Source organism: Ochotona princeps, chromosome 28 (genome assembly GCF_030435755.1).
Source record: "Ochotona princeps isolate mOchPri1 chromosome 28, mOchPri1.hap1, whole genome shotgun sequence".
Lineage (NCBI taxonomy): Eukaryota > Metazoa > Chordata > Mammalia > Lagomorpha > Ochotonidae > Ochotona > Ochotona princeps.
In genome coordinates this window covers 21,354,156-21,366,392 of record NC_080859.1, presented here as the reverse complement: position 1 = coordinate 21,366,392, position 12,237 = coordinate 21,354,156, and the positions used below count along the sequence as shown (strand labels likewise).

The following is a 12,237-nucleotide window of genomic DNA, read 5'->3' as shown; positions in this document are numbered from 1 at the left end:
TTGTTTGGGGGACTCTTCAGAAAGGTCATGGAAAATGTGGATTATGAAACAACTTCTTGGCACCCACACAAGCTTATCTTTCGCTTCCACCTTCCATGAGCTGTCTGAGATGTCTTCATTCATGGACAGAGAAACTGATGATTTGTGGGGCAAGACACAGGGACCCAGAGTTTCCTCCCTGGCGTGAGCCAGGTGGGCCCTGTGCTGCCGCAGCGGGCTTGGGAGCAAGCTGCCCTGTGCAGTTCCTTGCTGTGTCTGCGTGTTTGTGCTCTCAGGATAGTACAGGGCAAACCTTTTAGTGTCAGCCATTAGAGCAATTATTAGTAATTCTGTCTTTGTTACACGAGGCTCATGCAACTGCTGGCACCAGCTAAACAGGAAAAGACACATTTACTGAGTGAAAAAGCCAAAGCAATTCATTGTAATTAACTTGTCCCCCACTCCCACCTCTGCTGAATTGTAAGCCCCTTTCCAGTTTGTTTTTCTGTTACTGGTAAGACAGCTGGCATTCTATAACAGCCAGAATGACTCAGGTATGTCATGATGTTCCTGTTTCAAGCTGTTGGCCTTCATCTGCCCCGCTATATCCCATACTGAATGAGAACATCTTTTTCTTAGAGTATTCTGGTTGGCTTTTGTTTGTTTTCTTTAAACAGTAGAAGATCCTCCTCTTCGGAAGTGGATGGAGTCTCCAGAAGACAGAGATATTTATCTAGGAAGTGATTCAGTCCAGTACATTTACTGTCTCTGCATTGGGTCAGATGTAAGGATGGAGGCAAAAAGAAAGCCTCCATCTTCTGGGACCAGCAGGAAAATCTTGAAGCTCTCTTGGTCCAGGGGAGAGCATGCTTGGTCAGGCACAGGGAATCGCAGCCAACCTTAGCGGTGTTCAGGGTGTTGCACCAGGTACTGCAGGGAATGCCCTGTGCACGACTGGCACCATGTTGTCATTTGCCAGTGGCATTCTTTTAAAAAGGAAGAGAAAGAGATTAGATATCATTTTAGATTATCTTTTTCTTGGGCAAAAATTGCAGTCTGAGCAGTCTTGAGTTATTTCTCTCCATATTCAAATGGATCCATGACTTAGAAATGCCCCGGTGGCTGCCTCGTGTCTCTGGGTTGTCCTGGGGAGCGTAGGCACCCACGTGTGTGCACATGTACTTGTTTATTTTGTTACCTGATTCTCAGAACTCTCTGCCTGGTTATTATTTGAAAAGAAAGAAAAGTATAAATGTCACAAAACATGCCTGGCTGAGTATGTTAAGAATAAAAACCTGGGCCCGGCGCAGTAGCCTAGCAGTGAAAGTCCTTGCCTTGTAGGCACTGGGATCCCATATGGGTGACGGTTCTAATCCTGGTGGCCCTGCACCCAGGTGGGAGACCCAGAAGAGGCTCCAGACTCCTGGCTTCAGATTGGCTCAGCTCTGGCCATTATGGCCACTTGGAGAGTCAATCGACAGACAAAAGATCTTCCTCTCTGTCTCTCCTGTGTATCTGACTGTCCAATAAAGTAAATCTTTTTTTTAAAGATTTATTTATTTTTATTGCAAAGTCAGACATACAGAGAGAAGGAGAGACAAAGATCTTCCGTCTGATGATTCACTCCCCAAGTGACCTCAACGGCCAGTGCTGTGCCAAACTGAAGCCAGGAGCCAGGAACTCTTCTGGGTCTCCCATGTGGGTGCAGGACCCCAAGGCTTTGGACCATGCTTGATTGCTTTCCCAGGCCACAAGCAGGGAGCTGGATGGGAAGTGGAGCTTCTGGGATTAGAACTGGTGCCCATATGGGATCCTTGCACGTTCAAGGTGAGGACTTTAGCTGCTAGGCCACGGTGCCGGGTCTAATAAAAATAAATCTTAAAAAAAAAAAAAAAAGAATGAAGAAACTACTACTTAATCAAATAAATGTAATGGTCAAAAAATAAAAATGAAAGATAAAATAGTTGAAGACAAGTTTTTTTAAGTAGCCAACACAGCTCTTTTGATTTACATGAAGATGCCAAATGTATTTAACAATGTGTGTTTGGATGTTGTAGAATTAGGGGTGTGATTTTACTGGGGCCACTGTACTGTGTCACTAGGCTCCTGGAGCCTGGGTAGAGAATCCAGTGGCATTTCGTTGTGATAAGGCTTGGTTTGCAGATTGCAACTATAAAGCTTCATATTCATTGAGCTAGATGTTGACAAGCAGCGATGGCCGGTTAACAGTGTAAACTAGGCCAGTCATTTTTGGCAGTCATGTGCGGTGGAGTATTTCCTTCTGGTTGCTTCAGATTCCAGCTCTGTTGAACGTTGGCTTCTCAAGTATCATTCACGAAGCCAGCTTCATTGTCTGCCCTGGGAAGAGAGAACCCCGCCTCACCATACCGCCTCTCCTGTGCCTTAGCGGTGTCTGAATTTACTGAGACTCCCAAGTTCGTTCAGTGAGAGTGTTTTAACCTGAGGAAAGGCAGGTGATGAGGGGGCCTTGAGGAGGACTGAATTAAGATCATTGTATAGATTTAGGATTGGTTTGGTTCCTACTGAAGAAGAGTCTTGAGAGAAGACTGTGTCATGAACAACCATTTGCTTGGGCAAGAGTCTGCAGGAACAGTGTGGCGATGCCAGTGAAGACAAGGGGTTGGTGAATCATTGGTCGGTGGCATTGTGAGAGGTCACAGCTGCTGCTCTCAGATTTTACTTAAGGGGTATCTGAGTGGGAGATGTTCCATATGGCACCTGCAGACATATATTAAAAGCTAACATGTGGATATTCACAGGGAAAAGGAGTAGCAGTCATTTATTCATTGATCTCACAAGTCGACATTTATAGATCACCTGCGCATGCCAGTCTGTGCCAGAATGGGGATGGATAACACAGGACAAAAGACAAACTCCCTCTCTCTTGGGTTTACGTTCCATGGTGGTGCCATGTTATTCAGGTCTCATCTGGGCTACAAACTGTCAGTGATGTGATCCAACTGGAGAGACTGTGTTGAGTTCAAACTTTTACTCATGTTCATTGTAGCAGGTTGTGAGGGCTGGGATGCTGTGTTTCACCTGTTAAAATTAGGCTTGTTTGAAGATGTGTCTTGATGCCTGTGAGGTTCATGGGCTTATTAGGTTTTTTAATGTAGGCCATTTATTCTTTCACTTTTTTTAAAATGTAAAGTTTATCTTGGACCAGCAGTGTCTCAGGCATTAGGAACACAGGTGTACAAGCTTGGTTCAGATTAGGTCATTTAAACATCACAAATAATTGAGATTTTTAACAACCAGGTACTATCCAACTGCACAAACACCAAATAGCTTTGGGTTGCCAGACAGCAAGTTAGGAGTGAAATACATCAAGGACCAAGTCAGAAGGCAGTTCTAATACAGAGCTGCAAATACCACGACAGAGATGCTAACCAGCCAGGAGCACTCTTCCCACAAGTGTGCAGAAAAGGCCTTGTTCTTGAAGTATTAGGCGGCTTTGGGCGATCTTCAGAGGACTTTAGGGGTCTGAAGCACTGCTAGGAAGTCTGAGACAGAGCACACTCTCCAGTTTTCTGGGCAGGTGAGACCCAGTCTCTCTCACCAGAGGAGGAGCAGTTCTGAGGAGGCTGCACATCTCCCTGGAGGACACCGTGGTAGGTGACACACGTCTGCTTGTGAAGGGTGGCCTTTGCTACACCCTCTTTTCCTGGTGTGACTTCTCTGCGCCTTCAGTAACAGGTGCTGTCATGTCCTGGGTGGAGAGAACCATGCACCAGAGAAGGACATTCCTGGCTCCATCACCTACTGGGACTGCCTGATCATAGACCAAGCCCTTGACCTCCCCACATTGTAGAATGAGGTGCCTGTGCTGTTCCTGCCAGCTCTGACATGCTTATTAGACTTACACACACTGATTCCGTGGTACAACATGCAAAACAAATGTTGTGTATGGAGGAACTAATACTGTACCTTCTCTCTTCTTTTCAGTGTCTCTGCACAGGGAGTCTCTTCTGCACCTGGCTGTGAGATGGGGCCTGGCCAAGCTCTCCCAGTTCCTCCTGTGTCTGCCTGGGGGAGTTCAGGCCCTGGCTTTACCCAATGAAGAGGGCTCCACACCGTTAGACTTAGCTTTCCAGGGCGGACACTCCAAGCTGGTGGAAGATATCAAGAAGTGAGTCTAACTGTGTGATAGCTAATCTCTTTTTATAAAGTCTGCTAAGCTTGATAAAGAAAATGTAAATTACCAAACCATAGCTAGTTGTGGTTTATTTTACTCTGAGTAGATATAATAAAGCATAGGGTACGCAAAGACATGAAAAGATACGTAAATATATTTGGTGTTCACCTTTTAAGGGGTGGTAATGCATAAAGCAGAGGAAACAGTAGCTGAACCCATCCTTATGTTTAAGGTTTCAGTTTATGTGTCACTGCCTCAGAGAGGCTGTTTGTTACGAGAACAGTAAATTCACAGTATTATCATAATATATTGGTTTTTATACCCAGCCATTTGTTTTATCTCTATATCCCTCCTAAATCCTTTGAGGACTGGGATTATGTCTATTTTTCCCGTGGGCCCTATGTGCATATCATATATGGCACATCATTTTCACTGAAGAAATATACATATTTGTTGAATCAATGAGTGACAAAAGTCTTGAAGTCAGGGAGAAGGTCATTAGCATCCAGTACAATCATATAAAGGGACTACTTTGTGAATTTTAAAGTTTTCTGTGTTGATAGTGGTGCAGGTGTTTCTGATGAATAATCACTGTGTAATTTGTTATTAGAATGGTCCAGATTAATCATTATTCTTAAGAAACAAGGATTCATACATAGTGATTTTCCTTCACATGTGGCAAAAAAAAAAAAAAACAAATGGGAAGGTACAGTGAAAATTATAAAGAGCTACATAAATATTAAATATTATTACTGTATATTAATGTATATTAATGCATGGTATGCCTTTGAAATAAGAGACTTTTTCTTATTTGGCTTGTAGAAATACATTAAGTTAATTCATAGCTACATGGTCATCAATAGGCATTAGGGTAGCCATCAGAACTTGGTCTAATTCTCTTCCTCGTTTTGTCAAGTGACCATTAACCATGGCCAGACTTTTTAAAGGGAGTACCTTTTGGTCTTAACATGACCCTGCTTTCTCTGCTAAAAAGAGCAAGGCAAGGGCCCGGCGGCGTGGCCTAGCGGCTAAAGTCCTCGCCTTGAAAGCCCCGGGATCCAATATGGGCGCCGGTTCTAATCCCGGCAGCTCCACTTCCCATCCAGCTCCCTGCTTGTGGCCTGGGAAAGCAGTCGAGGACGGCCTAATGCATTGGGACCCTGCACCCGCGTGGGAGACCCGGAAGAGGTTCCAGGTTCCTGGCTTCAGTTTGGCACAGCACCGGCCGTTGAGGTCACTTGGGGAGTGAATCATCGGATGGAAGATCTTCCTCTCTGTCTCTCCTCCTCTGTGTATATCTGGCTGTAATAAAATAAATAAATCTTTAAAAAAAAAAAAAAGAGCAAGGCAAGAAAGCTGTCCTTGACTTCATCATGTGGCTAGTTCAGTATTCTACTGAAGTCCTGATTTTATCTTTTGGTATTTTCGTATCTTTTTGTTTTTATTGTATGCAGGACCTTAAAATAGTATGTGCTTTAAATGTTTACTTGTCTAATATTCTCATTCATGCCCGAGATTAGAAGTAGTCTGTATGCTAAATTCTGAGTGTATGATGAAGTTTCCATGTTCTGAATTATTAACACTGATCTTATTGTTCAGGCCCAGCACCCGTCACTTTTGTGGCTTGTTGTCAGCACAGGGAGCTGTTGTCCAGACAATTCTGGAATCCTGGCCAGTAATTAGTATCAAGCATCTGGGGAGATTCCTCAAGTCTTACAGTACAATTGTTCTTTATTGGAGCATTGTTGCTTTATTTCAATGGGGATTACATCTGTGTCATTGGAGGTGAAATATATTTTTGTAAAGCAGACCACTCATTAACAGGATGAGGTCATATCAGAAGCATTAAGGAGACAAGAGGCTGTCTCTGTGACAGGCAGGACCTGGGAACAGCCTGTTGCGTGTGACAACAAGCCGAGGTGGGCTCTTGTCTGGGTCATCCATATTGACCTCCTGAAGCTTCTTCGCAGTTGCTGTTTTGTGACTCAAGCCATCCAGAATACTGTGATGCTAAACATGAAGCTAATAAATGGGCAGTTTTCTTTCTTTGCCAAGAAATAGAAAACAAGCTGATATTCAAGAATCTAGTTGAGAATACTGTTCCTTTGTTGATGAGTGTATCAAAAAATATAACATCAAATTTATGCACATTTTAATTTGCATGAGAGCTGATTGACTGCGCTAGTACCAGCGTATTATGAACAGTGCAGTTGTTTGTAACATCCAAACCTCACTCTGTTCCCTGGGGATCATGTCTGTTTTCCACTGTAATCACCTAATAAGCTGTTGGCTGCCAGCTAATTTGTTCTACTTGTGGCCCCGGGAAAGAACAAGGCATCATTTTAGATTAAAAGGAGAATGAAATATTAAGGTGAAGTACCATGTTTAAAACTCAGTACTGCTTAGTAGGTAGCACCGGACTTTTCAATAGGCATTTTCTCTGCGTGGAGAATGAAGGGTGGTCTCGTTACCATCTGCTCACATGATCTCCCGTGTTGATCGTGTGGATGTGGCAGTGGGGGTGCGGGGTTCTCTGGTGAGCATCTCTGGCAGTGTGTGTGGCCTCTCACTTGTCCTGTTGCAGTTTCCAGGGTGGGCAGTCGCCGGGCTTCTCCCGAGTGCAGCTCAGTGAAGATGCCTTCCTGCAGTATGTTCACTCATCGGAAACGCTGACCCTGACCTTCAACCACACGGCCGAGCATCTGTTGGAGGCAGATATTAAACTCTTCCGGAAGTACTTCTGGGATAGAGCCTTTCTTGTTAAGGTTTGTGCCCAGTTACCTACACACACACACACACACACACAATCACACACAATCACACACACTCCTTAAGAGTTTCAATACTTTGCACTGGGGAGAAGGTTTTGGGGGGCGTAGTATCTTTAACTTTTCCTAGTGAAATTTTGAGGAGACAGAACTGGAAATTGTGTTGGATCAGTAGAGTGAAGATTATTATATATTTTTGCAATGGTGAAATCATAGTTTACAAAATGACCTTGTTTCCTTTAGTTTTAAAGGAGTCTTGCTCGAGATTGATTTTTAGTATTCTACTGTTGGGTATCTGCTCTTGATTTGAGAATAATATCATTCTTATCAAAAGCATTTGTGTTTATAACCACTTTGCATGTTTAACATTGACGCCTGAGCTTTTTCATGGCTTAGATGTGGGTAAGCATTTGTTCCAGCCTACAGATGCTGTTTGAATGAGGACAAGAAGAACCAGTTTCTTTCTCAAAGAGGCCTTTCTCCTCCCACCATGGCGCCAGTGCCAGATTTGAGTGCTACGTGGGCATTGCTCAGAAATCTGCAAAACTGTGGAGCAGCCACCACACCATCTTGTTGCAGAAACCTGAGCTTGCTTGACTAAGTCCCAGAGCTGTGCAACGGGATAGCACCCAGGAGCTGTAGGTGTCCACAGAGGGAAGGATGTTGTGTTTCCACGCTGTGTTACAGCTGAGGGTATAGCATGATAGATTCCTATATTTAACTTAAATATGCAAACTAAAAAGATACTAGGAAATGAAGTTACAGGCAAAATGTTAATTGTACCTTCTAAATGTTTTTATGTTATTTCATAACATAAAACAAAAGTCTTTTTTTCTTAAACGGAAGGTTAATACTTTAGTTCTGGAATTGGGCCAAAGATAATAGAGCAGCTAGGAAGTCTGCATTTTCTAAAGTTGCATCTAAAATAAGTCACAAGAATGGAAAGTTAAACTCTAATACTCCTGTCTACAAACATAAAATGGGATTCCCTAGCAACAAGTTTTGTGGTATAATCCCCAAACAGCCCGAGGGGCTGGTGCATGAGGCCCACATTCCATGGCGGAGTGCTGGTTTGAGTCCCCGGCTGCTCTGCTTCCGATCCAGCTCCCTGCTCACGGCCTGGGGAGGCAACAGAAGACGGCCTGCGTGCAGGGGCTCCTGCTGCTTGTATGGGAAGCTCGGTGGATGCCTGGCTTCTGACCCAGATCTGGCTTGACCCAGATATGCCTCTTGAGGCTGTTTAGGGAGTGACTAGCAGGTGGGGGCATTGTTCTGTTTCTTTCTGTCTCTCTGTTCTCTTTCTCTCTCTCTTTGAAAAAGAACAGCTCACACTCTTCTCGTAGGTTTGGGGTCTTCCCTTATGGCAAGACCTGGGTCTCAGGGGGCTGCTCCCACTGACCAAAGGGAATGCTGGTTACCCTCGGCCTGGAGTTACTATGGTGACCTCTCCTCCAGCCCAGGTACGCTCACTGCTAACTCCTATGTGTTGCCCAAAACAGGCTTCCTCCTGTCCACTCCTTAATTCCATCCTGGGCTCTGGTAGACAGGACATGGTGTGCTGGCCGAGGCCTGGGGTGAGTGAATAGCCTATACGAGGTGGAGGACAAAGTGCTTGTTGTCCCCTGCCCTGCAGTGGCTGGGTAAATTGTATATGCTTTTATTTTTTTTCTTGCTCCAGACTCAGGATGCTCTTCTGAAATAGTCACAGTGAGATCCTCAACCCTCTGGGCTTTTACCAACATGCCCTGTGGGATTTGGTGGCCTGTGACATCTGAGTTGTTACCTGCCCGAGGGTGCTGATGACCGGAACATGTACCAGTACAGTCGGGCGATATTGGACCATTTTGGCACATCCACACGTAATTCTGTGTATCTTTAATTTTCATTGGCTGCAGAGAAGCAATTTGTGAAGAAAACCCAGACAGTTCTAAAAGGGCAGCTCTTCTCTAAAGGCTGAGGGTGGTTCCTCTCCTTGGCTTCAGCCAGGGATCCCCTGTATCAGTGTGTGGCAGCCTGCACCTCATGGCACACGTTTCTGGATCCTCCCCTTGGTCACGATCCTGCCTGTGTCGTGGAGTGTGATGGGAGTTGGTCCAGGAAGGCAGGCACATAAACTGGCAACCTTTGTTTCTGGTTTCAAAATTCCCTGTTCTTTTTTTTTTTTTGGTTCCTGCCTCGAATTTCTGAGAATCTTGTGGTTTTTTAAGACCTGAGGAAGCTGTGAAGGCTTTAGCAGCAGGGATGGTCTGCCCTCTGACCTCCAGGGAGCTGGTTGTGTGTTCTCAGCTACTTTCACCCAATCTTGTTTTCTCTGACTCCCTGTCACTGAGATTCAATTTTTTTAAAAAGGTTATTTTACTCGAAAGGCAGATTTACATAGAGAAGGATTGGCAGAGAGATCTTTTATCTGTCAGTCCAAAGCCAGGAGCCAGGAGCTTCTGGGTCTCCCATGTGAATGCAGGAATTCTAGGACTTGAGCCATCCTCGGCTGCTTTCCCAGGCCATAAGCAGGGAACTATACCAGGAGTAGAACAGCCAGGACATGGGCCAGCGCTGCAGTTGGAGAATTAGTGTGCTGTGCCACTGTGCTGGCCTTCTGAAAATCCTGAAATGTAATTTTGATCTCTTGTTGACTATCCAAAACCTCAAATGAATTTCAGTTTCTTCCCCACACACGTTTTCTTTCTTTTCTTAGGCTCTTGAACAAGAAGCCAAGCCAGAAGAAAGACCATCCATGCCCTCCAATGCTGCAGAAACCGAAGAAGGTATACATGCTCCTCTTAGGGATCCCCAGAGGTACTGGGACTCTCTGGGTGACTGGTCTCTTGTGGGTGCTGAGCCAGAGCAGGAAGCAAGGGGCTTCGAGGCAGCGATCAGGGGTTGTTGGACGTCATCACGCCCCTGGGTCGTGTCCAAGGTGTCCAAGGTGGCGTCGTGTTTGCATGGTGTATTCAGCAAGCCCTTACTGGGTACTGCGTGCCAGGCCGTGCAGCAGGTCTCACCTTCCTGATCCTTGCAGGCTTCTCCGGATCCCCAGAAAGGGCTCCCCTCATGGCACGCTTCAGATTGTTCACGCGTGCGGTCGTTTGGTCCGTTCTCTCACTGTTCGTCTCAGTGGAGCTCCTGCTCTGGGCGGGGCCTGTGGGATGTACAGGGCGGCTCTGCAGCCTCTGCAGGGATGTTTTGGTTGTCGGGAGGACTAGGAGCACCACTGATGCCTAGAGGCCAGGGCCAGCAATGCTAAACCATGTCCTGTTGCCGTCACCTTCCTGAAGGTCATTTGAGACTGAATGTACACTCTGCTCGTGGTGGGAGCTCGCTGTAGAAGGATATGTTTGTTTGCTTGCTTTTTTTGCCCCTTTGTAATTTAGTGAGAGAGAGAGAGAGCACTTGCTCCTGAGAGAGGTCTTTTTTTTTTTTTTTTGTAAGATCTCATCACTTCTCCATTTCACTTGACAGCGTGTGGAGTCGTAGCGGTGTCTGTAGGCACGCCTTCCCCACTGAAGTGTGGTGATTTCGGCTTTTCTGCAAGAGCTAGTAATAAATACGAGCTTTTATTCCAGGAGACATTGTCATTTCTGGTTTTTTTTTCCATATTCCTATACTTCCTGTCTGGCACGGATTCCGGTTTTGTTTTGTTTTCAACACTCAAAGCGGTTACAAAAAAGAAGGAATAATAATGCCCCCTATGGGTGTGTCTCCTGGAGTAGTTTGGGCAAAGGTTCTGGATGTTGAAATACTTAGCATTACCACTGTCTTTGCTTCCTGCTTTTTGTGAGGGTATTGCATAGAGGTTTATTTTTTAAAGGCCGGGTTACATATATTCTGGAGAGTAGGGTTGTGTTGTCTGCTCATGCATGTATAGAATGGTAGAGGGACGTATCAGGAAACACGTTAAAGTAAAGGGACATTGTTCTCACAGCACCATGCCAGAAGCGGGAGGAAAAATAATGTCCATATTCCTACACTGCCGAGGCTAGTAGTTGGGAAGTGCCACTGATACTGCTTTTTTGTGGGCAATATGGAGTAGTGGCATTGCAAGGAATGGTCAAGCAGTGTAATCTTGAACTTGTCTCTTAAGAAGCGATCCTTGAGAAGGGAGATTTATGGCCTGTCGCTGGGAGTCTGCATGACCTGGCTCCCAGCACCTGCCTTGGAACTAACCAGCTGAACTGTCTGCTGCATACACCGCTCCTGCTGAGGCCTCCGGGGGTGGCCTTTGCCACGCTCCCCTGTGGGAAGCTGTTGCTGGCTGTGGGCAGGGAGCTACAATCTGCCTGGCTTGCTCAAGCAAGCAAGGTTCACTTTACACTCTCCCCGGGAGGCACGGTAGGGCCTTCGGGGCTACCTCGGGAACCCTGGCTGCTCCTGAGTGCTTGGCTCACGGTGGCTGCTGTAGCTTTAACTGATCAGGTTTCTTCCCTGCGTGTTGGCTGGTAAAAGAGCTCAGAGCTGAGTTTCTGACTGCCAGAGGGCACTTGTGAGCTGCATTTTCACGGGACCTTGAGATTCTTGCTTGCTTTTGCTTCTTAGAACTCCTGCCTTTTAAAACCATCTTTGAACATCATCTTGTGTATTTCTCTTCGTTATAGTCCACCTTCAACTAATTTAGAACAAAATGAGGTCTCAGCAAGTGATTCAGTTGCATGTGTTTGTCCTCAACGATCTTACTGTTTATGGTTGGGGCAGAAAAACAAGCTCTCCCAGCCCAGGAAGACAAGTGCTCCAGGAGTCATTTGCAAATTGCAATATGAGCATGTTCTAAACTGTGAGTCAGGTAGTCAGAGTGGGCTTCCTGGAGGGGGTGACCCTCCTGGAGGGGGTGACCCTGTGATCTGATAGAGGGTAGGAAATCCAGACAGTGGAACTCCATGCAATACAGAGTCCTGAGCCATGTGACGAGCAGGGGAAAATAAAGGTCAGGTTGCAGTTGTAGTGAGTGAGTGCGTCTCTGTGTTGTTGTTGTTGGTTGTGGTGGTGGTGCCAGGAACACAGTTTTGAGAGGCAGACAGATCTGTAGGGTTTGTAACTAAGACATGGAGCCAAAACTCCACCCTGACATTCTGGGAGTAGGTTTAAGCAAATTAGATCAGGCCACTGTTTTAATAAATTCACCCTGGAGATGTACATAGAACAGGTTTGGGGGCAAGTGGAAGGCAGGCGATAGGATGGGAGAGGGCCGGCGAGTTCTGACCTGAAGGAGTCTGTGGTGAGGGTCACGAGTGATTCCTGCATTCTTGGGTGCTGTAGGCATTACAGGAAGCAGGGTTTGGCAAAACAAATCACTCAGTTTTAGACAGGTTGAATTGGATGGGTCCTGGGACAGCTCACAGG

At 45.8% G+C, this 12,237-nt stretch overlaps 1 protein-coding gene across 1 annotated transcript in view; it reads left to right on the top strand.

The window, feature by feature from the left end:
* Nucleotides 1–12,237, top strand: part of ARHGEF28 (Rho guanine nucleotide exchange factor 28) — a 251,694-nt gene that overhangs the window by 111,932 nt on the left and 127,525 nt on the right. The window contains 3 exon segments of the mRNA XM_058656335.1: nucleotides 3,946–4,129; nucleotides 6,720–6,900; nucleotides 9,599–9,668. Of these exon segments, the coding sequence (XP_058512318.1) occupies nucleotides 3,946–4,129; nucleotides 6,720–6,900; nucleotides 9,599–9,668 (435 nt within the window).